This window comes from Apteryx mantelli, chromosome 19 (genome assembly GCF_036417845.1).
Source record: "Apteryx mantelli isolate bAptMan1 chromosome 19, bAptMan1.hap1, whole genome shotgun sequence".
NCBI lineage: Eukaryota > Metazoa > Chordata > Aves > Apterygiformes > Apterygidae > Apteryx > Apteryx mantelli.
In genome coordinates this window covers 3141828-3167350 of record NC_089996.1, presented here as the reverse complement: position 1 = coordinate 3167350, position 25523 = coordinate 3141828, and the positions used below count along the sequence as shown (strand labels likewise).

Genomic DNA, 25523 nt, shown 5'->3' with positions numbered 1-25523 from the left:
CCATTTAGTCTCAGGAATCTCCCTTGCTTTGCATGGGTGAATCATATTTGGTTTTAGCTGAGAAGTCAGGTGCTGAAGCCAAGATCCTAGCAGGAGTGTGCAAGGAAAGGCTAAAAATGCTGTAGAAGGACCCTGGCCTAAACAAGCCAAACAAACCTAACAGATTTTCCTGTTTTACTGAGAGGCAATTCTCTACCATTAGCACCATTTTGCATTATATCATCTGCCAAGCACAGCTAACATCTGATGCAGTGTAATACTAGCGGAGCATATGATATTGATGGATGGTTTGATTTTGCACAAATTTATTTGCTGCTTTCTCTCCAGATATCGTCCTGGGACTGGGGAGGATCTTCCACATTATAAATTCAACAAGTGCTTCTAAACCCTTCACCTTGTTTCTCACTGAAGAAGTGCTCTTAATGTCTACAAGAATGTTTTACTTAAATTAAAAATTAAATTAGAAATGAGTTCCAGGGAGACCCAGAGAAGTAGAGCCCAAATGCCATAAGACTTTTTCAGGATTCATTTTTCCCTTTCCTCTTCTTAACTGCTCCCTCTCTCGAGCAGGGGGGAAAGGGGAAACGTTGCAGTAGTTTTGCTTCGGTCTGTCCCACTGGCCCCCTTTTCTTGGGAGACAGAAAGGCTCAGGTAGGGCCTGCAGCTCACATAGCTCCATAAATCCATGTGGCTGGATACCTTAATGGGGCTTTTAATAACCTCGTCCTGTGCGTTGCACTCAGGGGTGTTCAGAGACTGTCGCTGGCGTGTTTAAACCCAGAAGTTATGAGAGCCTTGGGGTCACATCGCTCCGAACTTCTGCTTGGCCAAAGTCAGGCAGTTAGTCCTTGGTTATAGACAGAGCTTAGGCAGTTGCTTTACTTAGACTCCTAGTGCTTAGCTGGCAAAACTCGAGGAGACAAATCTCGCTTGAAGTGACCTGCCCAGAGTCACAGAGAAATCTGTGGTGGAGTCAGGTCAGCCTGGGCTGTCCAAGCCCCGCAGCTACTTTGCTAATCACTGAGGCATCCTTCTTCTCCATCATGTTGCAGATGCATTCTCCAGCAAGGCAAAAAGGCTTGCATAATAATGATTTTCAAAGGTACTTATTTCTTATGAAGCTGCTGCTGCAATTTAATTAAAGGCAAACCAATATACTGCAGGCCAGAGCAATTAACTCCAAGTCCCCCTGCATCCCCTAACTCCAATTCTCCAGAAAAGCTGAAAACTAACAGTAACAACCCAGGTTACATGGCAAAAAAACAGCTGGGCTAAACGCTGGTTAGTCAGCAGCTGTTTCCACGGGTGCTGCCAGGGAGGATCCTGTGCAAAATGACAGGAATAAAGCTAGTTTGGGCTCTGCACAGACAGAAATGTGGGCAAGGAATGTTAGCGCTTGAAAGGAGGCTTTCCCTTCATAACCTTTTTTTCTTTTATTCGTGAGACGCAGTAAAATTATATTTTAAAGAAATTGAATGCTATTGTATAGTTAGCTTGTGCCCTGATTACATCCGACCGCCAGCTTTTCAGACCGAAAATAAAAAGCAAACTTTCCCCTCGAGATGTGCACATAAAAGATTGCTGCTGCCACCAGAGGGACTCAGAAACACCACGGGGGAGCTGGGCACCGTCGGACCGGCCAGGCTCGGAGGCACGGCCAGCACCGAGGGCTGGCGCTCCCCGGCGCAGCCCTCAGGGTTTCCGAAATGCTGCGTTAGCTGCTCGAGGCCGGGGTTCAGCAGTGAAGTTTATGCACTTTCTCCTCCCACCATGCTAATGGGGGACCTGATCATGATTCGCTTCTGAGCGACTCGTCATCCCGTCTGTTCGCCTTGGTGCACGTAACTGCTCAGCGGGCCGTGCAAAGTACAAATCGCTCGTAAAAATCCTCGCTCTTGCAGCGCCTTGCCTGCTATTCCATCACATATTAAGCACTAAAAATGGCTGTTAATGACAGGGGTGAAAATGTTAATGATTTGGCCTAAATATTACCCTATGTGCTCGCGCGCATTAAATGTACTGTGGGGCTTATAAGTATTTACTGCAAATTTATTTTGAAAAAGTGGGGAGAGAGCGGATCAAAAATTCCAAGTCAAGCCAGCAAAAATTCAGCAAAGTTCAAACGTGTTCTCCTGTATCTGGGGAGAACGAATATTCTCACTTGTCCCACTAAAGAATAGTGTTCTCTCTTTTCAGCTGAAAACAGAAAAATTGCAGTTGCTGCAGTAGAGGTACTACCTCAGATTAAAGGAAGCAAAGAGCCCTCAGGATGAAACCGCATTTCTTTCTCTCCCCCTTTTTTTTTGCCCTAAGACCTCTGTGGGTATTGGAAAAGATTTTCTAGTGATCAGACTGTTTTCTTTTTTAAAAGGCATGTAGAGAGTTTTTCAGTGACAAGCTCGAACCAGAAAAGAAAAATGCTGTTGTCTTTCTTAAAATTTCCTAAAATTTTTCGGAAAAACTAGCTCTGTACTTATTTGATCCGGTAACCTAAAAGTCGTGCCAGCCCTCGCTGCGGCTCTGTGCTACGGCAGGCAGCTATTATCTGAGGCAGCAGCAGCCCCGTTCCAAAGCTCTGCGAACTACCAAGTTAATTCATTTTTATCATTACAGGAGACTATATGAAGCCTGTCTCCTCATTTCCAAAACTTAAGCACCTACAGAAACAGCTTGGCTTAACCAATTGCAGACAAGAGCAAGTCAGTTAAAATATCTCCTTTTGCAGGATATTTATTATAGAAGCGGGTCAAAGCTGCTGGCTTTTGGCAGTTTAACTGTTCCAGTGAGAGAGTAAGAGGGATAGTGTTTACATAATTCATCTTTTACGTCGAGCACGGGTCCCTGGGAGCAAGCGAGGCTGCCGAGGGAGCGTCTTTGCCAAGGGCCGCGGCTCTGCCGGCTCCCTGCGTGCCGTGGGAGGCTGTGCCGTGCGCGGCGCCACTGCCCAGCTGTCATTTGCTGCAGCGCAGCGGGGCTTGCTGATCGCTGGCCAGTTCTCCTTGCTCAGCAGGCTCTTCTCTGCCCGAATGACACGCTTGGTGGCTGTCAGCAAATTTACCGGTTGCCTTGCTAGGGTAGGGTGGACAGGAGCCCACCAGCTGCCCCGTGGGAGAGCAGGTCCGGATGGGACCTGGTTAAAGCACATCCTGGTGGAGAAACCTCACCAGAGACAAAGATGTAATAATTCTCCTCTCGTCTGGACGCTCCTCCAGCAGCCCTTTGACGTTGGGTGCTTGGACGACTCGGCACGGAGAGCATGTTCCCCACGCGCCGTCTGGGTGCTGAGCAGAGGCACAGGATCCCCTCGGAGGCCCACGATATGGCGGCTCAGAAGCACGGCCCACCCCAAACCCAACCTGTCTCTCTTCTACCCCTACGTTATGCTACATGTGCATAACCTGCTCTTTGTTTTCATCCCATTTTTCTTTCTTTTTTAAGCTTAACTCCTTTCCAGCTTCCCCTTCCTGTTAGCAACTATGTGTTCAGATTGTTCGTCATATGACATTTAGCGTGTGTTTTTTTGAAGCAGAAAGTGCATTCCCTAATACTTTCTGAGACCTATACAGTTTTTCCTTCATTTGCTTCCCCTTACATACTTGGCAACAGATATACACTGCACCTTGCAACTAATAATTTCACGTGATGCCATCATCCATCCTTCAGCAGCCCTGTAACACTGTAGTGGGTAAATAGCCTTTCACAGCCCTTCTCCTCAGGCCAAGCGATGGAAATCAACACCAGCCAGTATGGTATCAGATCAGGCTCCAGATCAGGGTGGGTTTTTCTTTGTATGGCCATAAGGAAATATTTTTTTTTTGCCCAGAGGTGAGCAAACTGCATGGGTGCCACCGGGAAGGGATGCCGCCTTGCTCGGCTCTGCAAGGCCATCCGCCCAGCCATGCTGTTGACTTCCTCAGCAACAGCGCAGAACACCTCGCAGATGATGCACAACCTTCAGCCTTCCCACACCGCCTTTTGAGTTAACTCTTGTCTTTGTTACTCTTAAATGGGTGCGACTTCTAGGCTTGGAAATGGGAAGCGGCCTAAGAGTAACAATGACTTCAAAATTAATAAGAAGATGAACTGGTTCCTAAAAAGCCTCTTAAGCAGTTGAAGCACACTATACCCTGCCAATTCCCAGCATGCGCTGTGTCTTAGTCCCCCTAGTTCACAAGGAAATTGGGACCATGGGGTCTGTTGATACCACCTAGCCAGGTAGTCTGTGCAATATTATTAGAACATGGCAAAGTGGGTAGTCAGTGGCTTGTCATGTGGTTAAATGTCATATGAGCAATATTAAAGCGAGTTACTTTTTTTCCCCTCAGAAAAACACCCCAGCCACTGTACCTGTATGAAGCATGCCTGACTCCTGGCACAGTAATATGGGTCCCTGGTCTTCACCCAACATGTGCCTTGGGGGGTTTATTTTACTTTTTTTATGCTGAGTGCATGAAACCCAGAGTATTTCTGTGTTGTATTCTCTGCCCTTCAATCCTTTGCTGTGGTATAGGCACTTTGTATAGGTATAGGCCTCTGATTTAGCACAAACATACCTTAAAGTTTGGCTTGTGCTGCAAGAGCATCACCCAAGGATCCAGAACCCCATTAACGCTGGAGTGCTGCAGTGTTACTCCTGTTCATCGGATGGGGGTAGGAGTGTGTCGTCAAAGAGAAGGGAAACGACTGTACCTTAAGCAACTATTGTTTCAAAAGTCCCTGGAGTTCCCTACTTGCTGACAATAGTTTAAGCAGCTCTTTTCATGCTTTCCTTTTCCCCAGAGTCTGCCCCAGAACAGAGGAAATTATGGCTCGAAACCAACTTTAAGTCTACTTATAGGAGCTCCCTGGAGGACAGCTGAGCCTTTCCTCTTGTACCTGCACCCCTCTGTGCGGGGTAAAGAGACCGTGGGAGGAGAAACCTGAGGATGGTCCACTTTTTAATCATAATTTATTTAATGAATGGAGGTTTTACAGTGGTTTAGATGTTTACAAGCATGTTTAATATCTCCTGTGGGGGTGTACTACTAAATGCTAAATGGGAAGAAAATGAGCAGAGTGCACTGAGACAAAATGAATACATTTATCCCTTTTATAATGAGTCTCACAATACAGTGTTCAGTCATTTTTCTTAAAGCCTCAGACCTTTGAGCCATGGGATTATATGAAAATTTCCTTTCTAAGGTAAATTTTAGGTTTTTGAAGTGCTGATGACTATAGAGATAGGGGCTAATTAAAAAAAAAATCAGTGGCAAATTAAAATCACCTCAAACAGAAAACTTAAAAAATTACCAGCCCTTTTAGATAACGCTGGGGTTTCTGACAGCTTACCTTGTGGTTTTTGAGTGCCTGGAGTTTATAGTGCTGCTACAGTGAATTTTAAAATAGAGACTTTAAGCTCGATCAAACTGTAGTGCACTGTAATGTAACAGGAAATAGAAAAAGGACTTAAAGGTCTCTTCACACACCCTGTGAACAGATAACAGTAATATATAGGGCAAAATCAAGGCCTGCAGCTAAATTAAGCAAGACTAGGACAGTTTCAGACCTTTGCAGATCTGACCCAACTGTTGCCTGAGGACAGCACTGAGAAATCACACAGGGAAAATAGTGCAGAGCTGGAGCTTGGCAGAACTCAGCAAAACTTGAAAAGAGTTTGTCAAAGAACAGAACAGCGTCCACCTCATCTTCTGCACCCAAAATGCCAGAAGGATTTGTCTCCAGCATTTAGGAGCGGAGCCCTGGCCAGACAGAAATTCAAATGCGTTTCACTGTACTTGGGTACACACAACTTACTGCCTGGTAAATAGAGTAGCCACCAGAAATGAGTTTTTAGGACCCTGCTGGGCTAGGGGGTCTCAAAGTCCTACCTTGGACAGATGCTCTTCTGGTCCTGATGTCTCCAGAGCGCCTCCTCTTCCTCACTTGTCCTTCAGCGTGGCCATGCCCAGGGCCTCTGAGCTGTAGTCATACTGGTTGCTGGAGGACATGGACCGTCCCCAGGAGCACTGCAGGTTGGAGCCCCTCTTGCGAAAGGAGGATGTGAACCGGTAGAAGTTGCGGTGCCTGTTCTTCAAGTATTCACGGTAGTTTTTGGTGAGCAGGGTGTAAAGGAAGGGGTTGATGCAGCTGTTGCTGTAGGTCAGGCAGGTCACCAGGTAGTTAATGCACTTTTGGGTTTGGGCGGTGAGCTGCAGGGAGCTGCTGTAGAGCTGCACCAGCTGCCAGATCCAAAAAGGCAGGAAGCAGGCCCAAAAGACCAGCACGATGCTGAAAATCATGATGAGGACCTTCTGCCTGGGTGATCTCTTGCTCTTCTCCTTGTGGGGCGGGTTCCTCTGGGACTCCAGGTAGGTCCTGGCCAGGCGTGTGTACAGGAAGCCAATGATGATCCCCGGGGCCATGATGCTGGTGCTGAACAGCACTGTCAGGTAGGTCCGGTAGGCATCCACACTCCAGGTGGGCGCACACATCCTCTTCACCTTGCCCTCCGCTTTGCCACCCTCGGTCAGGGTGACCATCAGCATCATGGGCAAAGTGAGGAGCAGGGAGATGGACCACACGGCCCCTGCCGTGACCTTCCGGTAGCCGCGCGACCGCTTCAGGGTGTCCAGGGGCCGGGTGACGGCCAGGTAGCGTTCGGTGCACATGAGGGTGAGGGTGAAGATGCTGGCGTGCATGGTGAGCAGGTCCAGGCTGAGCAGGATGCGGCACCCCAGGTCCCCGAAGTACCAGTCCTGGGCCAGGTAGGTGCAGACGATGAAAGGGATGGTGGAGAGGTAGAGCAGGTCGGCCAGGGCCAGGCTGATGATGGAGCTGTACATGGGGGCCGCGCAGCGCGCCGAGTGGCACATCACCACCAGCGTGTAGACGTTACCCGCCACCCCGGCCACGTACATCACCGAGAGCACCGTGCCGAAGGCCGAGGGGAAGAGCAGGAGCCCGCCGCCGCCCCCGGGGGCGCCGCCGCCCGCCGCCGAGCCGTTGCCCGCCGCCGCCGCCGCCGTCCCGTTGGGCTCCATGGGCGGCTCGGGCGGCGGCGGCCCCGCAGCGCCCGGCCCCGGCGGCCGCTCCGCCCCCGCGGGAGGCCGGGCGGCGCCGGGCTGCGGCCGCCCGCGCCGGGGGCTGCGCTGGCGCCGGCGGCCAAGCCGCCCCCCCGGGCGCGGGGCTGAGCGGGCAGCGGCGGCGGCGCGGTCGTACGGCCGCCGCCGCCGGGGGCGAGGCACCTCCGGCCCCGCCGCCGCCGCCGCCGCGGCTCTGCCCCCTCCCCGGCGCGGGGCCCCGCCGCCGCCGGCTCCGCGCCCCGCACCCGCCCGCGGCTCCGCGCCGCCGCCCCGCGGAGCCCGGCGCGGCGGCTGCTCGCGGCGCAGGCAGGTGCCGCCCGCAGCGCGGCCGCCGGGCGCGGCGCGGGGGCAAAGCCCGGCGGGAAGCTCCGCGCAGTTTGGGCGAGCCGCGTCTGGTGGGAAGGACGGGCTCGGGCTGCGAGGGGTGCGGAGGAGGTCTGCGGGGGACGGGGGGATGCACAGCCTGGTCTTACGCAGCTGGCTGTACTCAGCCTGGCGACGCTGTCCTGTGCGAAGGGCCGGGAAGACGCGGGCTCCCGTCCGGGAGGCTGCGCGGGACTGTGACCGGCAGCAAAGTTAGTACGGTGTCCTCCCTGCTCCCTGCGAAACAAGAACTAACGCCGAGACTTAGGCTGAAAAGTTCTCTTTGCCACTGTACTGTAATTTGTTTTGTCTTTCCAGGGTTAGCTTCTCTGGCAAGTCGGAACTCATTGCTTTACTTAACTCTGCAGAGTCAGGTGAAGAAACCTGTCTGGGAACAACTGTAGGAAGAGACAGGGATCCCTCTTGTGTTTCTCAGGTACATAGTGTTTTAGATATATTCAGAGATAGACTTAGATGGAGCCGGATACAAAATTGGGGTAGAAATAGTCTCTTTTTCTTTGAAATAGCTTATATTTTAAATGCATTTTTCCTTTACTCTGAATAGCATGGCAATGTTATAGTAAGGTTTTAATTTGAACTTTAGTGACAGCTGATTCATCTGAATAGCTTGCAGTACAGAATGTGATGAATGAGGTTTACAGAAACAACTTTTCCAAGCAGTTACAGACAGGAAATCTGGCGACAGTTGCAAAATCAATGAGAGCCTTACCTTTTGATCTTATTTTAAAGAAAGAAGAGATTAGAGCAATCCATATTTAAAAGACAGCTTTCCACGGGTACAAGAGAGAAGTATTTCCTCAGTTGCCATTGATTTCCAATAGGAATTAACTGCCTTTTGCACCTTCAAACAGTTTTGTGAGTTACTAGGCTGCTAAACTGATGGCTATGTGTTTATTTACTTGTTTTAATCCCCGCTCAAAGTGTTTTTGTGAAAGCTGTCTCTGATTCCCTGTGGCATGCTACAAAGTGGAAAAACTCCTGTCGACTAGTATGAGCAGGATTTAGCCCTATAAAAATATTGTATTGAATACTCAGTTGTAATTCACTATAAAGTTAACCAATGCATGTTCAGCTCTGCGTCCTACCCAGTATTGCCCATGAATGAGTACAGGCATGTTGCCAAAGCTATCCAAATACTTAAATTACATTGAATAAAGTGGCCAGTGCAAATATGATTTGAATACTGGTGGGAGAGAAGACTCTCAAATGAGGTTTTGTCAGACAGGAATTCGCTTTCTGAGATTCAGCTATCGTGCTGAAATGCTTAGACCCAGCCGCTAAGATGGGCATTTTCTTCACTCCAAATTCGGGCGCCGTCCCAGCTCCTGCCCTCTGCGGCGGCCAAGCCGGCAGCTGGGAATGCAGGCACATACTTCACTGGGGCTGACTCTCCACTGCACGGCACTCGATGGGATCAACTGCCACAGGCTTCCGGTAGGATCAGGATTTGGCATGAGACTCTCACGCACCCCGAGAATTAGGCAGTGCGAAACTTTTGCCATCCTTTCTTCTTTTTTGGTTTTGAAGCTCTTCTCTGGATTGTTTTGTCTTCCATCTTTGCTTTAACTGCCAGAGCAGGCGGCCAAAAATTCACTGCCATGTTACCTGATTTGTTCTGGGTGATCACATGAGATGGTGGAAATGAGCAGACAGATGCTTTCTTCTAAACAGAGAATTACAGAATATGTTTAGTAAGTATCTACTTCTAATTTTCCTTTTTTCCCCCCCCAGTAGAAGAGTATTTAATTGAGCAAAGCTAAGCATTAATGAGTCCCTGAGACACTTGTTTTCTTAAACATGTAGGATGCCTTACATGTATCCATGGGCACTTATTCCTACTTTTAAAAAACAGTTTGCTGCCTGAAGTCATTCTGCAGCAGAGCGAAGCCTGTTCTTTGAGCAAGATGCACTTCTTCCCTCCCATGTTCTGCTCTCGCCGTCTCTTCCGCACACCCGTAGGGATTGACATAGCACTTAGTACCTGATGGAGTTGGGCCTGGAGCATAGGACAACTGTGATCAATCAGAATTAGAAAGGGGACGATGTAGGAGTCTGGAATACCAATGTTTTCTGTTTGTCTGAGTACACAAGAAACACATTTTAGCAGTGTGGGTGACAGGTTCCCAAGAGAAGTGGTGAATTTTCCATTTTTCCAGATGATGAAGAAAGGACTGCAGGTGCCTTTCTGGAAGATATATTTTAATTGAATAGAAATATGGAGCTCCAGGCAGAATTATTGTCAGAATAAGTCCTCAGGGACATATTACACACAAAGCCAAGTCATCAAGGATCTAATTGTCTCTTACAAACCTCAAAAATCTGTTAATCCCATGTGTTTTTTCTTGTAATATTCTAAAAAGTATTGATATGAAAATGATTAATAATGTACTTTATATGCAGAAGTTCCCCTGTGGAGGCATTTGTGCTACTGCACAAAAACATATCCAGCCATCTTAAAATATAGCTTGATTTTTGCATTTTATTGCCTGTTTTGAATAGGAAGTTTTTTCAGGTGCTCAGTGCCTAATTTTAGAATTTGCTAACTAAATAGTCTGCTCCTGAAGAGGTCGATGATAGAAGTAGATAGTGGTTGACAGAATGGGAACTATTTAAATAGTCATGTCCGATGTCATTTTTATAAAACCGTTGGTTTGCTTACTGAATAGCTGGTGCTCCATTGTTTAGTTATGAAGGTAAGTATATATATGGTGGGCAGCTGAAAGCTGCAGTCTTTGCAAATTGAAAGCAAGCTCTGATTACTCCGTTCAGTCGTGACAGACTTCAGAACTAAATGCAGGCTGGGCAAGGAGAAGGGGGTGACTGAGCCTATGTTTGGAAGCAGCGGCTCACTGTCACTGTAGTCCTCTTGAAGTGTAGTCCTTACTGAATTTTACTGTAGGGAGGGAATTTTGCACTTGAGGATAGGGAACATGTGAAATGCCTTCTTTTCCTCTTTCTCAGGGTACTTCAGACTCTCGCCTTCCAAGCTGAACGATGCCGCGGTGCGCAGATCCCGCCCTGGGACGGGATTTCTTTCAGTTCCACTAATGCTGCCTCCTTACTTGGTCAGGTGAGCACTGCCATTTCTTGTGATGTTGTTGTGCCCCATCACCACGTAGCTGCTACCTTTCCTGTTGGATTCCTACTCAGCACAAAGTGAAAGGATTTAGCCAATCACCAGACAAAACACCAGGAAAGCATTTAACTCTGCTAAGTTCAGAGAGTTCCTGATACAGTTTCCAGATGAGACAGGCAGAGTTTGAGCCAGCTCTGGAGAAGCCCAAGGGTGAGGTTCATTCGAGCTCTGAACACACACTGCCACATGAGACCCATGCATTCATTTCTTAATCCTAAACTGAGGGTCAAAGCTCCAAGTAATCAACTGTGAGTTTAGAGACTATAAATGAAATGTAATGTTCTAGTGGAAGTGGATGACAACGAGGTATCGAAGGCAACTGCTGCATAACATCCCACAGGACACCCAGCGATTGATTCAGCTGCACTGTTTAAATGAATAGCCTGTGTTATACAGAGCCTTTTCTCAAGTTACTAACACACCAATATGTAATCTCTGCAGCTTGGCAATTGAATCTCATTGGATCAATGTTTAGACTCTGCAATGATGTGCATAGTTCTTCATCTATCTTTGAAATTGTTTCTGAATTAAAATCATCACTCAGGTGCAAAGGATTATTCAAAACCATGGACCATGCACAGCATAATCCATTGATCTCAGTGGAATCACTCCTGGTCTGCAAAGCTGTAAGCAAAAGCAAATTTGGTCCACTTCTGAAATCTTGTCATTAATACTTACATTTCCATATGTCTTAATACAGTTGAACATCTGCTTAAAAATAAATTTAGAGGTATACTTTAATTTAAAGTTGCAGCTCTCTCTTCCCACTCTAGTCTATTAAGAGGCAAGTTTCCTAGCACTGGAGGATTCACTGGAGAGAATCTGAACCCTCTCCAAGATCTCTTAAGAAGACTGCGTAACAGATTTCAGGCAATGTTATTTCAGGAATGTATAATTGAGTGGGCTTTTAAAAGCCATCCCAGATATAAAGAACATATGAGGGACTCGATTTTGTACCTCTTAATCACAGCGCTCATAAGCAAGTGCATTGCTTTCTCATTGCTGCTGGCTGCATGTGAAGACTAGACCACAGCCAGCATGAGAAGCTGTACAGCTTTGCACCAGCAAATCTGGCCCGTGGTGCGTACTACCAGTTGGAGGCATACTGCAAACTTTCTATAGGGAGGCACAGTCAGGGTTGCCAAGTCTAGTTCCATGTAATTGCAGACAACCGTTTAGTAGATTTTAGTCCAGAAAATCTTCTCCTCATCTCTTGTACCCGCAAAGCCATCAAAGCCTCTTTAGAGTGCTACATTAAGCTTGAGGTTTTTAGCACTGAAAATTAAACCTAGCAAAAACTACAGTGCACCACAAGTAGAGAGGGGAGACCAAAGGCTTTGCCCTAGGTTCTTACAGTAGTGTAAGAGTGTAGATTGTGTGCTATTATAGTGACGTTGAGCAGCAAAGGCTCTGGCGGGGTTTTTAGGATCTTCTTGTGTTAGACCATTTGAAAAGCAATCACTTTACAGGGGAAAAAATACATGTTAATAACCCCAAGTCGTTTCCTGTAGAGACTCAAACCACCGTTACACTGAGATTTGAACTCTCTCTCCCCTATTTAAAAGACAAAGCTGTACGTTGAAAAAAAAAAAAAAAAATCATCCTTTTTCACCATGCATGCTAATGCAAAGGGGACAAAGTGCTGGCTCTGGAAAAGTTTATTTTGTTATTGCACAGTGCATCAATCTACACTGCCCTGTACCCTAAAGCGATTGTGCCGAACAGTTAGCAAATATTGGACCTGAAGAGTGAGGGGTGTTGCCGGGGATGGTAGCAGGTTTGATTTGGCAATCTAAATTGCCTTTCATGTTGCTGAAGCTCTGGAAGTAGGATACTCAGTGTAGTGTTGCTTTTGGTACTTGATCATCTTGCTGATGATACAAAACTGGGAGGAGTGGCTGATACACCAGAGGGCTGTGCTGCCATTCAGAGGGACCTGGACAGGCTGGAGAGTTGGGTGGAGAGGAACCTCATGAAGTTCAACAAAGGCAAGTGCAGAGTCCTGCACCTAGGGAGGAATAAGCACCAGTACAGGCTAAGGGTTGACCTGCTGGAGAGCAGCTCTGTGGAGAAGGACCTCGGAGTGCTGGTGGACACCAAGCTGAGCATGAGCCAGCAATGTGCCCTTGTGGCCAAGAAGGCCAATGGTATCCTGGGGTGCATGAGGAAGAGTGTTGCCAGCAGGTCGAGGGATGTGATCCTCCCCCTCTACTCAGCCCTGGTGAGGCCACATCTGGAGTACTGCGTCCAGTTCTGGGCTCCCCAGTACAGGAGAGACATGGAACTACTGGAGAGGATCCAGTGAAAGGCTACGAAGATGGTCAGGGGACTGGAGCATCTCTCCTATGAGGAAAGGCTGAGAGAGCTGGGTCTGTTTAGCCTGGAGAAGAGAAGGCTGAGAGGGGATCTTATCAATGTATACAAATATCTAAAGGGAGGGTGTCAAGAGGATGGAGCCAGACTCTTTTCAGTGGTGCCCAGCGACAGGACGTGAGGCAACGGGCACAAACTGAAACACAGCAAGTTCCATCTGAACATGAGAAAAAACTTCTTCGCTGTGAGGGTGACAGAGCACTGGAAGAGGTTGCCCAGAGAGGTTGTGGAGTCTCCTTCTCTGGAGATATTCAAAACCTGCCTGGACATGATCCTGTACAGTGTGCTCTAGGTGGCCCTGCTTGAGCAGGGGTGTTGGACTAGATGATCTCCAGATGTCCCTTCCAACCTCAACCATTCTGTGATTCTGTGATTTGTTTTTGTTCAAGGTGGGAAGGTCTTTATTCACATTATATTCTCCATTCTACTGATAGAAAAACTCCAGCAACTGCATCTGCGAATTTCTCCCCCAAAGAAGGTTTGACTCTTTCTACAGTCTACACTCTACTCAGAGCAGTGTGTGAAGCAGTGTGGCTTGCCTTCGTCACCATAACACAATATTTTATTAATTAAGGACTTCAAATACTGGAAACACTCTTTTATTTTATGACTTCTGTAATATTTCTCCGTATGCTTGTCCACACAGAGAAATTAAATGGCAGGAAATGGTCTGTCTTTCGCAGGGATGACCGCATGGAGAGTTAACGTGGAGCAGCCAGGTGCGGGGAGGGCACACCCTTGCCATAGGAAGGGCAACTCTTACTCCATTTTGGAGGAACATTTAATAGGAAAATGGGTGTTTTTCATCTTGATTTTATAAGAGTTATATAAAAATACTTGACAGATGTGAGAAAAAGGTGGAAGACCAACGAACCTCCTCTTGCTAAAGAAACAGTTCCCAGTTGAGCCTCATTCTTGGTGTCTGGGTCAGAGCTCACTTGAGTCAGCAGGAGCCTCTCCCTGGATTTCAGCAGGCTTTGGAGGAAGCCTGTGATTTAAAAACAAATCAACAAACAAGACATTGTATCTCCTGTAGGCAGAGGTTCAGACCAGAGTTGCTTCCAGCTTTGAGGATATTTGAGTTGAACTGTGTTTCTGAATTGGCAGACTGGCAGCACGGGAGCCCTTTTTTTGCTGGATCATTAGAACCTTTTCCAAAAGTAACCACACTCAGCACATCCAAAAAAGCAAGGAAAGCTCTTTGGTAGCGCTTTGACTCTTGGCCCGGCTCTGGGTGAGGGTGATAGGGGTGTGTGTGTGTGTGTGTGTGTGTGTGTGTGTGTGTGTGTGGTCAAACCCTCTCCTCTGCTAAGTTGTTCCTCTCCTCCTTATCTACTTCTTTCTATAGATTTTTTCCTCTCAAACTCCATCAGAGAAACATGTGCATGTGTGAATGTTATGGAAAAAAAGAGACTATGAAGCAGCCCAGCAACACGGCGGAGGGACCCCTCATGCTATCCGCTTCTTCCAGGAGCTGGCTTTTGCCTCCAGCACTCCAGATTTTCATGCCTCTGGGGAAGCCAGGAATAGTTTGTGATATTTTTATTCTAATGTTTCTTTGTCTTAATTATTTGAGGGTATGTGTCTGGGTCTATCACTGCCAGGTGATAGATCTGCTGAAAGGAGATTTCAGCCAGTGAAACCTCGAGCTGGGTGGGAACTTGCACAGGCTTTAGTAAGAGCAACGAAGTCCTCTTTGTTCCTGTTTTCCTGTTGCCTTTGGATCAGGCTCAGACTTTGTCTCTGTTTAGAGCTGCATTAAACTTGTTTTAAAAAGCCTTGAGGAAACACCAAACCAAACAGAGCAGAAGATTTCCGCCATGTGCTCTACTTCCAGTTCTGAAATTATCCTCAAAATGGTTCTGCTAGTAACCTTTGCACCGTGGACTGGCAGCAGGGGTCCCTGGGTGGAAGGATTTGCTCAGAGGAGGCCTGGAGAAGCTGTGCTGCACCACGGCCACGTGCCACTGGCTGCTCCCCAGGGCCACACACTCGGAGCAGGGGTTGACTCCAGGGTGTCACCGTGCTGGGCGTTGCATGGTCTGGTCTGATGAAGATCAAGAGGAGAGCAGGAGAAGGACAATGCTAAAGGAACCGTGGCATTTGTTTGTTTTTGGAGGGACTTGGGGGTCCATTTTTTAATTTCATTACAACTTCTAGACAGTCAGAAAATCAGTGTTCAGAAACTCAAAGACTTAACAACTAACCACTAAGAACACAACCCTCTGGGCTGTGCATAATCAGGTACATTTACTAATCTTTACTAAGCATCCTGGGACTAGATCAGCATATTTATGTAAAAACACTAATACTTTTATTACTGAAGTCAGCTCAGAGCTCAGGCCCCTACAGTTTGAATATAAGATGGAATATTTGATTTTTCCCCTGTAATGTTATGTTTTTCTTGTCTCCTGGCAGTTTGCACAGAGGCTCTGAAGTACGTGACATACTGCAAAGAGAACATCAAAATCTGCTGTGCCATATGATCAGATCACATTGCAAAAGGCAAGTTCCTGGTTCTGCAAGGCTTCAGAGCCATAAAACTATTCCTTGCTTCCTGATGGGAATTCATGCCTTTGCCTTGACTGTCTGCAATAAATTGTATGTATTTGCTCTCATAACATATAATGTTCATTTTTCATTTTAATATAAAATGTTCCTAGGGTCAATAAAAGGATGGTGCAGTAGTCCTGGGGACTAATAGTAGTCTAGTCATCTCCAGAAGAGACGCTATGTTGAGGCAAGCGTCCTCAAGTGGTGGGTTTGATGTGAAGAGCATATCTCTGAGGGCAAGTTTGCCAGACATCCTCTTGCTGGCCATGAACAAATCTTTTTAAACTTTCATTTCTTACAGGCTCCATTTGCAAAATTAGGATAATTTCTTCTGTGATTTCTCCATCAGCTATTTGCAAATCTTCCAGCTCAATCTCTGTTTTGACAGAGGTTGGGCCACATTCTGGCAGCTGTGTCCCTCTGGGAAATCAGTATTTGGAGAGTCAATTGGCATTCTGGCAGCCATGAAGGACTAGGGTGAAACCTGTTTTTCCCATTTGGGTGCCAGGTATGATGCTAATGTGAGTCCCAGGCAGAGCTCTCCTCTCTTCAGTAGGATTTTCCTGCACTGGCCTCAACAGGCAAAATTAAAGATAAACATCACTCTCACAAGCAGAGTCTAGGGAGAGAATGGCTGGGATAGTGCAGCTAAATAGCTTAGGGCTTTTTGTGCCTGTTTGTGGGAAGCTGAGAGCTCTGGATGAAGGGCTGCAGGAGCATTGCTCAGAGGAGTGGAAGCACTATGTGGGGAGTTATTGAACTCAGAGAATAAGCCACATATTGGGGCTGTTTTTGTCAAACTGACAAAGTCAGCCTTTTCGCCCCCCTTAACTGCAGATGTAAGATGCTATTGTGGTGCCTGGAGGCCAGTGGCTCTGGCATACTCTTCCTCTTCCTGAGCTGCAAGCATAAACCTAACAGCAAGGTTATATGTCCTTTGGCCTAAGATCCTGGGCAACAGCTTGGCTACAAATTTTTAAAGAATTGGTTTTGTAGTTTTCCTAACAGAGGCACAGGGAGTATATTCATCTTCTTGCCTGGATTTGGAAGCAGGATTGTTGTTTAGTCCTACAGAGTGCTGGAGGAGAGTCCCTGGACCTTGAGATACAGGTAGAAGTAGAAATATCTCTAAGGGTAAGTTGCAAAATCTAGGCTAAAAGTAGTGTTTGTGAGGTTTCTGGAAAGAAAGCATAAGAGGCTGTATTGGAGAAAAGAACTGACCTGACAGTTTTCTTCTCAGCCTCCAATTAGGGGACAGACTTTGCTGGAGTCCAGAAGAGGGGCTGGGATTTCTACGCCTTCCTCAATGCTCAGAGGGAGGACTTGCAGGGACACTAACAGTTTTACCTGTCAACATCAGATGAGATTTGACTGCTGAGGAAGAGCCTCACATTTTTTCCCGGATAGCTTGGACAAGAGAAAGACAGGAAATAGGTATTCTCTGTTAGGGGGAATAATCAGTTTTTCTCTTTCAGAGTGCAGGTTGGTGAGCTGTGGGCTGGCTGGAATATCTTCCTCAAATGGGAGAAATAGCAGAGGATGTGTGTTTTTTCACTTCTCCAAAGAGCTCTCTTTTCCCCCCTATCCCTTCCTAATCTGTTCAGAAACATCTCCCTGTTGCTACCACGGAGAGGATAGAAAAATATCTGACAGAACTTAATATGTTACAATTCAGGTAGCTTTTAGAGAGTGTTGTTAGATATTGGTAGAATGGTGAATGAATAGCGCTAAGACATTTGGCAGCGTTATGACTTGACTTGCCTAGTCTTTATGCTCTCGATAGCCCCCAGGGGTTGTTGTTCCTCTGCATTGCAGCTCTGAATTAGCAGAATACCAAAGGAAGGAGATGATAAGAATATTTGTCTCCCATCAGAGTGAAGAGACATTGACTCATGTTTGGTTGTTGTCCTAGCACATTGTTTGCTCTTTGAAGGTATTACCTCTGCTCAGTCCTTGAGGTGTCACAGCACTGCTACTCGGCCAAGATTCGAACAAGCATCTCCAAAAACTCAAATATTGACTGAACATTTGAAAGAAATAGCTGGTTTACCACTTGGTTTGACAAAGGCATGTCTTAGTGAAAGGAAAAGCTTCTTCCAACCCCTCTGTTGCTCTTCGAATGGGCAGTTTTTTACCCCTAGAAAAGGGAGCCAATGTAAAGGTTTTCCAAGCAGCCTAATATGCTTTTAAAGCTAACACATTATTTTTTAAAAGGGCTTAGATATGTAGGATCATACATTTGATTGAAAATCAGTGGAATTTAGGCATTGAACCAGTTTTGAGAGTCCAAGTTGTAAGAGAAATGCAGAGCCTAACCCTCCAGTGTCCCTGTGGAGCTCCTGGCTCCTTGGCAAGTGCTCAGACTCATCAGACAACGTGGGGGGAGACCTATGCACCTAGTGCTGAGAGTAGCCATAAAAGGAGTTACCTGTGACAGAGAAGGAAAGGGGTTGAACATTGTCACAGTGATCTGGCCAAATACAGATCCCTACTTGTAGTACCTGCCTCTGCTCAGGCTAGTCAGCTCCGAAACTCCTTATTATTGCTGTCAATGCTAGATTTGCTGCTGGGATGGTCCACGTCTTAGTTTCCCATTGCAATTATGAAAGACCCTGTGGAGAGAGAACAGAACAGTGAATTGCCTAAAGAGCAGATTTGGACCAGGCTGGCGGGATGGTGTGGCGACCTCCTGAGCTGCGTGCTCTCAGCCACGACTCTCCTGGAAGCTCTCTGCTTAGGGGAGGAAATTCTCTGTAGATCCTAAATGGGATCAACTTGAGGGAGGGCACCAAGGAACCCATGAGCTGTCTGACGGTATTATACAGCCTTGCATGTGCTAACCCGCAGAAACAAAAATCCTTGTGGGGCTATGTAGCAGGGTTTGATATCGGCAGTGGCACATAAATATTGGACTTGGGTGCTAGAAGAAATAGATAGTTGCCTAGGAATCCTTGATTTAGACCCAAGCACCTTTCAAAAATAGGATTTAAGCATTTTTTTAAATGTTACTCTATATGTGTTATGTGCTATTTTTCTCTGGCAATGGAAGCTGTCTGCACCGCATTATATATTAGGCTCTTGAAAACATAACTAGTTATATAATTATTAGAATTATATCTGCATTTGCAAGTAGGATGTATGTTAGCATACCTAGTATGTAATGCATGCTAATTAAATACCAATTAATCATTTTAAAAAGTGAGGTTTGACACTATGCAGCTATCACTGGAGTAGTAAATACTCATTGCTTATGAAGAATAAATCAGGTGTGTTTTAATATGCAACTCCAGTCCTATATAAACACATATTGCCAGTTATTTAGAAAGGATTTAAATTGTTGCTTATTCATATTACACAGCTACTGCTGATTGAGTGGCTCATGTTTCAGCCATCAGAAAATATACAAATTCATTAAGTTTTACCTGATGAGGTCAGTGGTTTACTCATGCTTAATCCTTCAGATAGGCCACTGAAAAATGGTCTTCTTTGTATAATTTGAAGCTTTATGACTCTAGCAGGGTATCTTACATAGCTTTTTCTGCAGGCTTCAGAAACTCTGGGGAAGAAAATCAAAGTCCACACAGAGCTGAGAGCATTTGATGCTTCTAATTTAAGAAACATTCAAAGTTGCTGTTGCCAGGAAGGGAAACAGGCTTTTGTGCATTCTGTCTCTTGTACAAGTTTCAGCTGTAAATTTGGAGTCATGTTGTAGGCTAGCATGGCCTTGGGTGGACTAGTCCAAGTTAAACCAGCAGAACATGCTGGCTGCTCCCTAACGTAACCTGATAAGGAGCAATCTGAAAGGCCTGTAGTGTGTAATCAAGCAGGGCAACAAAATTAAGACATTGCTGGTAACACTTCCAACAGAGCCTTGCCCAGTCCTGAAGATGGAGGACACCATGTTTGTCCTCCCATGCCTAAGTGTACCCAGGATAGGAGAAGGCAGCAGCACAAGGAAGTCGTGGAGGTGAAGAAGGAAAGCGGAGGGTAGCCCAGATGGAGCTGGTGTGGATGGGATGGCTCAGCTCTTCCTATTAGACCTGGAGCTTGGTTTGCTGGAGTATTTTCCAGCCTTTTCCCATGCTGGGTGTTTGCTTTTGAGCCAGTTTTGCTTTGGAAGCTGTTTCCTCCAAGAAGGAGCAGGCTGGGGAAACGAAGCCGTTTGGTCATCACCAGGTGCCTTCCCAACGTGCTGAGGTGCCTGGGTGCTCCCCGCCACCGAGGTGGCCTGCAGCATTCGGCTGGTGCCAAACCTCCAGGCAGGAGATGTGGCCCGGCATCTAACGCTGGGCTCCAGTGCACTTCCAGGCACCTCAGCCATATGCACTGCAAAGGTTTTCCCACATTGAGGTAGGACTAGGACTTTGGGGATTTCCCCAGATCACCCCATATCACTCCCCAGAGAGTCTGTGGTGCTGGGCTCCTGGCACTTCCTCTGCTGCTCCCTGAAAAAAAGGGGGGAAAACCCAGCGAAGGTGCTGAGGACGAGGGCGCACCAAGGACAGGCAGGAGGGATGAAATTAATTGTACCTTGCTAAATTATCACTTTTTTAAAGTGCCTGTAACTTCTGTAGTTGGTCGTTGTGCTGTGTATGCACATGCATTCCAGCATCAGTAGAGTTAGTGTTTACTTGCCACTCTTCTTTTCTGTTTACTTTGTTTATCCTTAATTTTAGGATTCAGATTCACTGATTTTCAGGAGCTTTGCCTTTAATTTCCAGAGAAGGTGATATCTTAAATGGATGGTTTCAGCTCATTTGGTTTCATTCAGAAACCAATCAACCTAAATCATCTTCAGTGGTGAGTAATGAAACTAAGTTCAAGCACTTTTCAAAGTGTTTTCCTAAGGTGCTCATCTGAGTGCAAGCTGTGCTGCATTTATAGGACAATTTAGTTGTGAAGCTCACTTGAGACTTCATCAAGAGGATAAGAGAGTACTACTAATTATTCTAATTTTTCAAGTCAAGATATCAGTTTACCTGAATGGCTCTTTCAAGTTACTGGAGCTCTCCTCTGTTCCAGTAAGCAGGAACAAGAAGGATAAATATTCAGTTTGGTGTTATTTATTCTTCTGATCATGTTATTTCTCAGTGGAGAAATACAAATTTCCTATTCTGAACAGTAAGAATGATTGATGTATATTAACAAGAGAAACGCCATTAAAAAAAAAATCAATTTTGATAACCCTAACCAAAACCTGCTCTGGATGGAAAATTCAGAACCAGCAATAAGAGTAACATGATCACTCTTTATTCACATTAGTAATAGAAATGTAAAAATAATGAGGATGTTAAAATAGTTTACCACTGTATAATCCAATCATAAGCCTGAATCTCTGGGAGTTTTTTGGTTTAGAGAGATTAGGTTGGCTAGTTGCACTCTGACAGGCTCAGAAAATGTAATGACCATGTAGTAAAACAGTTATATTTTTATATGCTTCAAGCAGGCAGGTTTCTCCCTGACAAGTCCTTCTCTCTTCCATTGAAGCATAATCCTGGCACGTGCCCGTAATGGATTCTGCCAGCTCGTAACACATATTAATCACTGCAAATTACTTCAAGGCAGTCTCCGTGTGGATATATCAGGAGAACGGATATGGAGCCTTTAACCTTTGAATCCCTTGTCCATTTGTGAACCCGGCTGATGTTAACCTGAGTAATTACTGTTCCATGGCTGTTTGGTGGCTTGGGTACAATCTGCGGTGGATCTCAAACTGATTGCCAGAGAAAACAGAATGCAATAGAAAACCACCAAGGCTGAAGCTAATGGAGCTGGCCTGGGATTAGATTAATCACAGAGAACAAACTCAAAGCAAATTGGTAGGTCAACGTGGGGAATGTACTTAGGCTGTTTCTTCTCCAAAGATAAATGGGTGATTTTAAATATCATCACAGACTTCTCTCATTAGGCTAAATTCACTTGAGAGTGCTTTTTCATTCAGAGCATCATGTGGAATAGAAATTGCTCAGCAACAAAGCAGGATATAAAACGGTTAATGATTTTAAGGCAAGGTTAGATATAAGCACTGGTAATATTACAAGTTGTGCTGTTCTATTTTCTGTGACAATGCATAACTGTTTTTTTTTCATTTCAGTGCATGTTTTTGTCTGCATAAAAGAGCTCTAGGTTTGGGAAGAGAGTTCCTGACTCTGCTCTTTTGTTTGATGTTTTCAAGGCCTGCAACCTGGCACTAGCATTTAAGCTTTTGCTTCTAGTTTTGTCTTGGGAACAGTGAGCAGCTCCATTGATTGACAGGTGGAATTAACTGGTACTTCTCCCAGATTAGAAAACCTTGTCTCTCTGTGTTTCAAACAAACTCAAAACTCCTGTCACTGCCTTTTCAGTCACGGTGTCTCAGTGGAGATGATGGTAACCCAGATGAGGAGAAGAGCAGGACCCTACGGCAGTCTCTGGTGGTGAGGAGGTTGGGAGAACACTTGCTGCTCCTAGAACCTTCATGAAGGTGGGAGAATATTGCTGCTCCTCTTCTGTATGGGTTTCAGAGCCTTGACAACTGCTTCCCTCCCAGTGGTGGAATTGGGGGTCTTGGGTAACTTATTCTGCTTTTGGGTCACTCTGTGGAGCTGTGTGGCTTGAAGGTGGTGAGCCAGGACAGGGTGCTCTGGTGTCGGTGGCTATTTTGGGAGAGGAGTGGGGAGCGTGGCAAGCAGGAAGGAAGACTCTGCCCAGAATAAAAGTGACACCATGGAACAAAGTGTTCCCCTTAAATGTGTTCTGCAGCCAGAATAGCAGCAGCGCTTCTGCCAAGTGAGGGGCCTGCTGCAGGAACAGTTTGGCAAAGGGGAAAAATACAGCCAAATTTGTGTTAAGCAGCCTGGTAGTGGGTGGCTGGATTATGCAAGAGATAATGAATTCTGAGGATCAGCAAGATTGCAAAGTGTCACTAAATGAAACAAAATGGTAGAACAGAAAACTCTCCCCCCCCCCCCAGTCCCCCACCAAAAACTGTGTATTTAAGCACCTCCATTCAAATTCTTGCAACTGGGAGGACAGAGGCTGTAATAAAACCCTAATCGGGAACCTGAGGGCAGAGCTAAAAGAATGAGCTATTGCAATGCCAGATATTCCTGGATTTGTTGAATCTTTGTCCTGGAATGGATGAGCCAGAAAGGAATCCTAAAAAGAGTGATAAATACCATATCCTTTCCCTTCGGTGTGCTCTTCTGTAAGTGTAGTCATTTCTGGGAGACGTATCAAGATTTACAGCTATTCTTGATGCTGCTGTGTGGGATGAATGAGTTCCCATGAATGGAAGAATCATCATCATGTGGAAATCACAGTATGTTTTTTTGCCTTGGAAAGTGGGATTTTAGTTTGACAGTTGTGCTCTACAGCTTCTACAGTTTTGCAGCATACACATAAGAATCTTCTGTTAGTTGCCTAGCTTGCAAATTAAGGCAATCAGGCTGAATTATTGCCACTGGGAGTAACTTTGACTTCATGAAGGTGGATTTTAGATTAATATTAACTAAGGGTTAATTAAGAACACATCTGCCTTGTTCCTTGTGAGCTCTTACACTAGGAACAAAGAAGGACTCAGCTTGGTTTTCACATCCTACAGAGATGTCAGAGCTGAAAGCTAGGAGAAGGTTGCTTGCAATACTCTTGCTTGTAGACCTAAGAAGTATGGTCTGGAGACCTGGGAGGTGATAAGCAAAGGCACCCCACGGAGATGTTTTGCACTGTGGTAGCTTCCAAAGTACATCTCTACGTGGAAGCACAATGTTCCCATGAACAATCTTAGAAATGCAATGTAGTATGAAGCTGAAGTCTTGACTCTTCAGGAACCAATCTTAATTATTATCTCCAACATTAATGAACCCTCAAAGAAATAAATCAGAAGCAAGAGTGACTGCAGCAGCCGAAAGCTTTAGCCTCATGTGGCCCCTAGGGGCTGGGGCAGGCCCCCTTTGCACTCAGCCTCTCACTTTAGGCTTTTCCCACACATTAAAACTGGTCTCCCAGCTCGCACAACCAAATGAGCATTTACAGCGGGGTGGGGGGGGGAAACCATGTATGATGTTGCCTTTAGGATGGAACCCCAAGGCTGCAGGTTTTGGTGTGGAGCAATCCTGTACAGGGGTTGAGAACCTGCTTGTGGCTCCAGAGCTTTGCTGTCCTGGAGCTGGTTCCTCCTGGTGCTCGATGCCCGAGGAGGGGAGCTACAAATGGTGAGAGCTGAGCATTCCTGGGGTTCGGTCTTCTGGCTTCCTATGTGAACTTGGAGCAATTGCTTCCACTTCCCAAGCTCCTGGGAGCAGCTCTGAAACGAAAGCACGCTTACTAGAGATTTCCAGTGCCGCTTCGGCAGCCCAAGTGTTGCATTTTCCATTTTCCTTTTCTGGGTTCTGTTTCCTTTCACCTTTTATGTTTCTTCCCCTTTTCCCTCCAATGGAACGCTCATGTTCTCAGATGAGAAACAGAAGTTTGTTCAGCTCTCTGTGAAGGCTGATTTGTTAAAAATACAGTTCCAGTATCCTTTCAAATGGTATTTTCCATACAAAAATGTTTATTTTAGGGAAACCACATCTGATAGAATAAAGTCTGCATTAAAAAAAAAAAAAAAAAAGTCTACCACTTTCTAGCAGCTTCAATATTTAAACGTTTCTATGGTTCAACTGTGGTTTCACGGAGTAAAATAATTAGAGATAATGTAAGTTCTTCATTTTAGCTAAAGTTAATTAATTAGATTATTTCCTCCTTAATTGAGGAATGAAGGCTTCCTGCACTAGCGATTCATTGTGACCCTATGAATCCTAGAAATGTTAATGTTTAAGTTGAAAAGCATGGGTATTTTAAGAACTTTTATTGATGTGGTAAAGGAGCAAAGCAAGCTAGGTAAAATCTTGCTGAAGTTTTGCAGCGACCTGCCCATAGATAACTAAACTACAATTAGTAATTGCTTGTTATTAGTAAATGCAGCTTCATGGTAGTCTGAACTGGAGAGTTTTAGATCTTAGGTCTGAGGAACCAATCTCTCCATCACGGAAACGGTTTCCAGAGCATTGACTGAAAACAGACGTTTGCAAAGCCTGTAATAAATGCTCTGAAAGCAGTCTGTTGGGTTTTGTAGTCCTTTAACACTGGAAATGCTTTGCGACGGAACTCTGTTTTGGAAGAAAACAAAAAAAGGTTACTTGGAAAAGACTTTTGGCTGCTGTTTTGTTGCACTGATTTTATAGACTGCAGCAAAAGGACAAAGTGAAAATGAATTTGAGATTTTTCCTTCGTGATGCTTGGGAACAAAGCCAGATTTCAGAATCTGAAAATCCCTGGTGGTATCAAAAAAATCTCCCTCCTGCACAGCAGTAGCAAGAAGAAGAAATTCTGATTTAGTGCTAACCCTAACAGTTTAACGACCAGAAGTGCCCAAGGGGCCTATTCCGGCAAGGTGAGAGTGTGAGCACTGTGTAGCGCGGTGGGAGAGCTGCCCCGGGGCAGACCCGGGTGCATTTCGCCCCGAGCCGGCTGCACGGGGAGGCAGTGTGCAGGCCACGCCAGCGCCAAGCCTGACCTCCCTCCTGCACGGTGCTGACGGAGATGCAGCCACACGCCTGTGGGGCGCTGCGCTGCTGGCGCCTGCCCCATGCATGCTGCCTACGGTTACATTCCTTAAATGCACAAGTCTGGCCTCTGGGCTGACTGCTCCATTGCTTCCCAGGAGCATCGGATGATTGCAATTTTTTTTTTTTAATTTTATTTTTTTTGGACAGTTCTTGCTGAAGGTGGCTGTCCATATGGCAATTAATAGGTATTCATATAAAACAGGCAAATAATGCAAAGGCTACTTGAACTCAGTCAAGATCCTCAGTTCAAAAGCAGGCACAGCACAGGGTGCAAGCGGGAGAAAGAAAACTAGTGACAAGCTGTAAAAGCACAAGGAGTAGAAAAGATGAGAGGGTGCTATGTGGTTAAGGGAGGTGTAAGGTCCAAGCTCCTCCTCTAGTGAGAAAGGACAGGTTTTGTATTTCCTTGGGAGATTATGTGCTATTTTG

The 25523-nt window shown here is 46.0% G+C and overlaps 1 protein-coding gene across 1 annotated transcript; it reads right to left on the bottom strand.

Moving 5' to 3' along the window:
* Window positions 1-5918: 5918 nt before the first annotated feature.
* On the bottom strand, window positions 5919-7019 carry LOC106499389 (urotensin-2 receptor-like). Its single transcript, XM_013960858.2, has one exon. The coding sequence runs from the start codon at window positions 7017-7019 to the stop codon at window positions 5919-5921; it is 1101 nt and encodes a 366-aa protein (XP_013816312.2).
* Window positions 7020-25523: the final 18504 nt, after the last annotated feature.

Excerpts from the sequence above, each read along its gene's own strand:
- LOC106499389 (XM_013960858.2), bottom strand. The coding sequence starts at position 7,019 with ATGGAGCCCAACGGGACGGCGGCGGCGGCGGCGGGCAACGGCTCGGCG.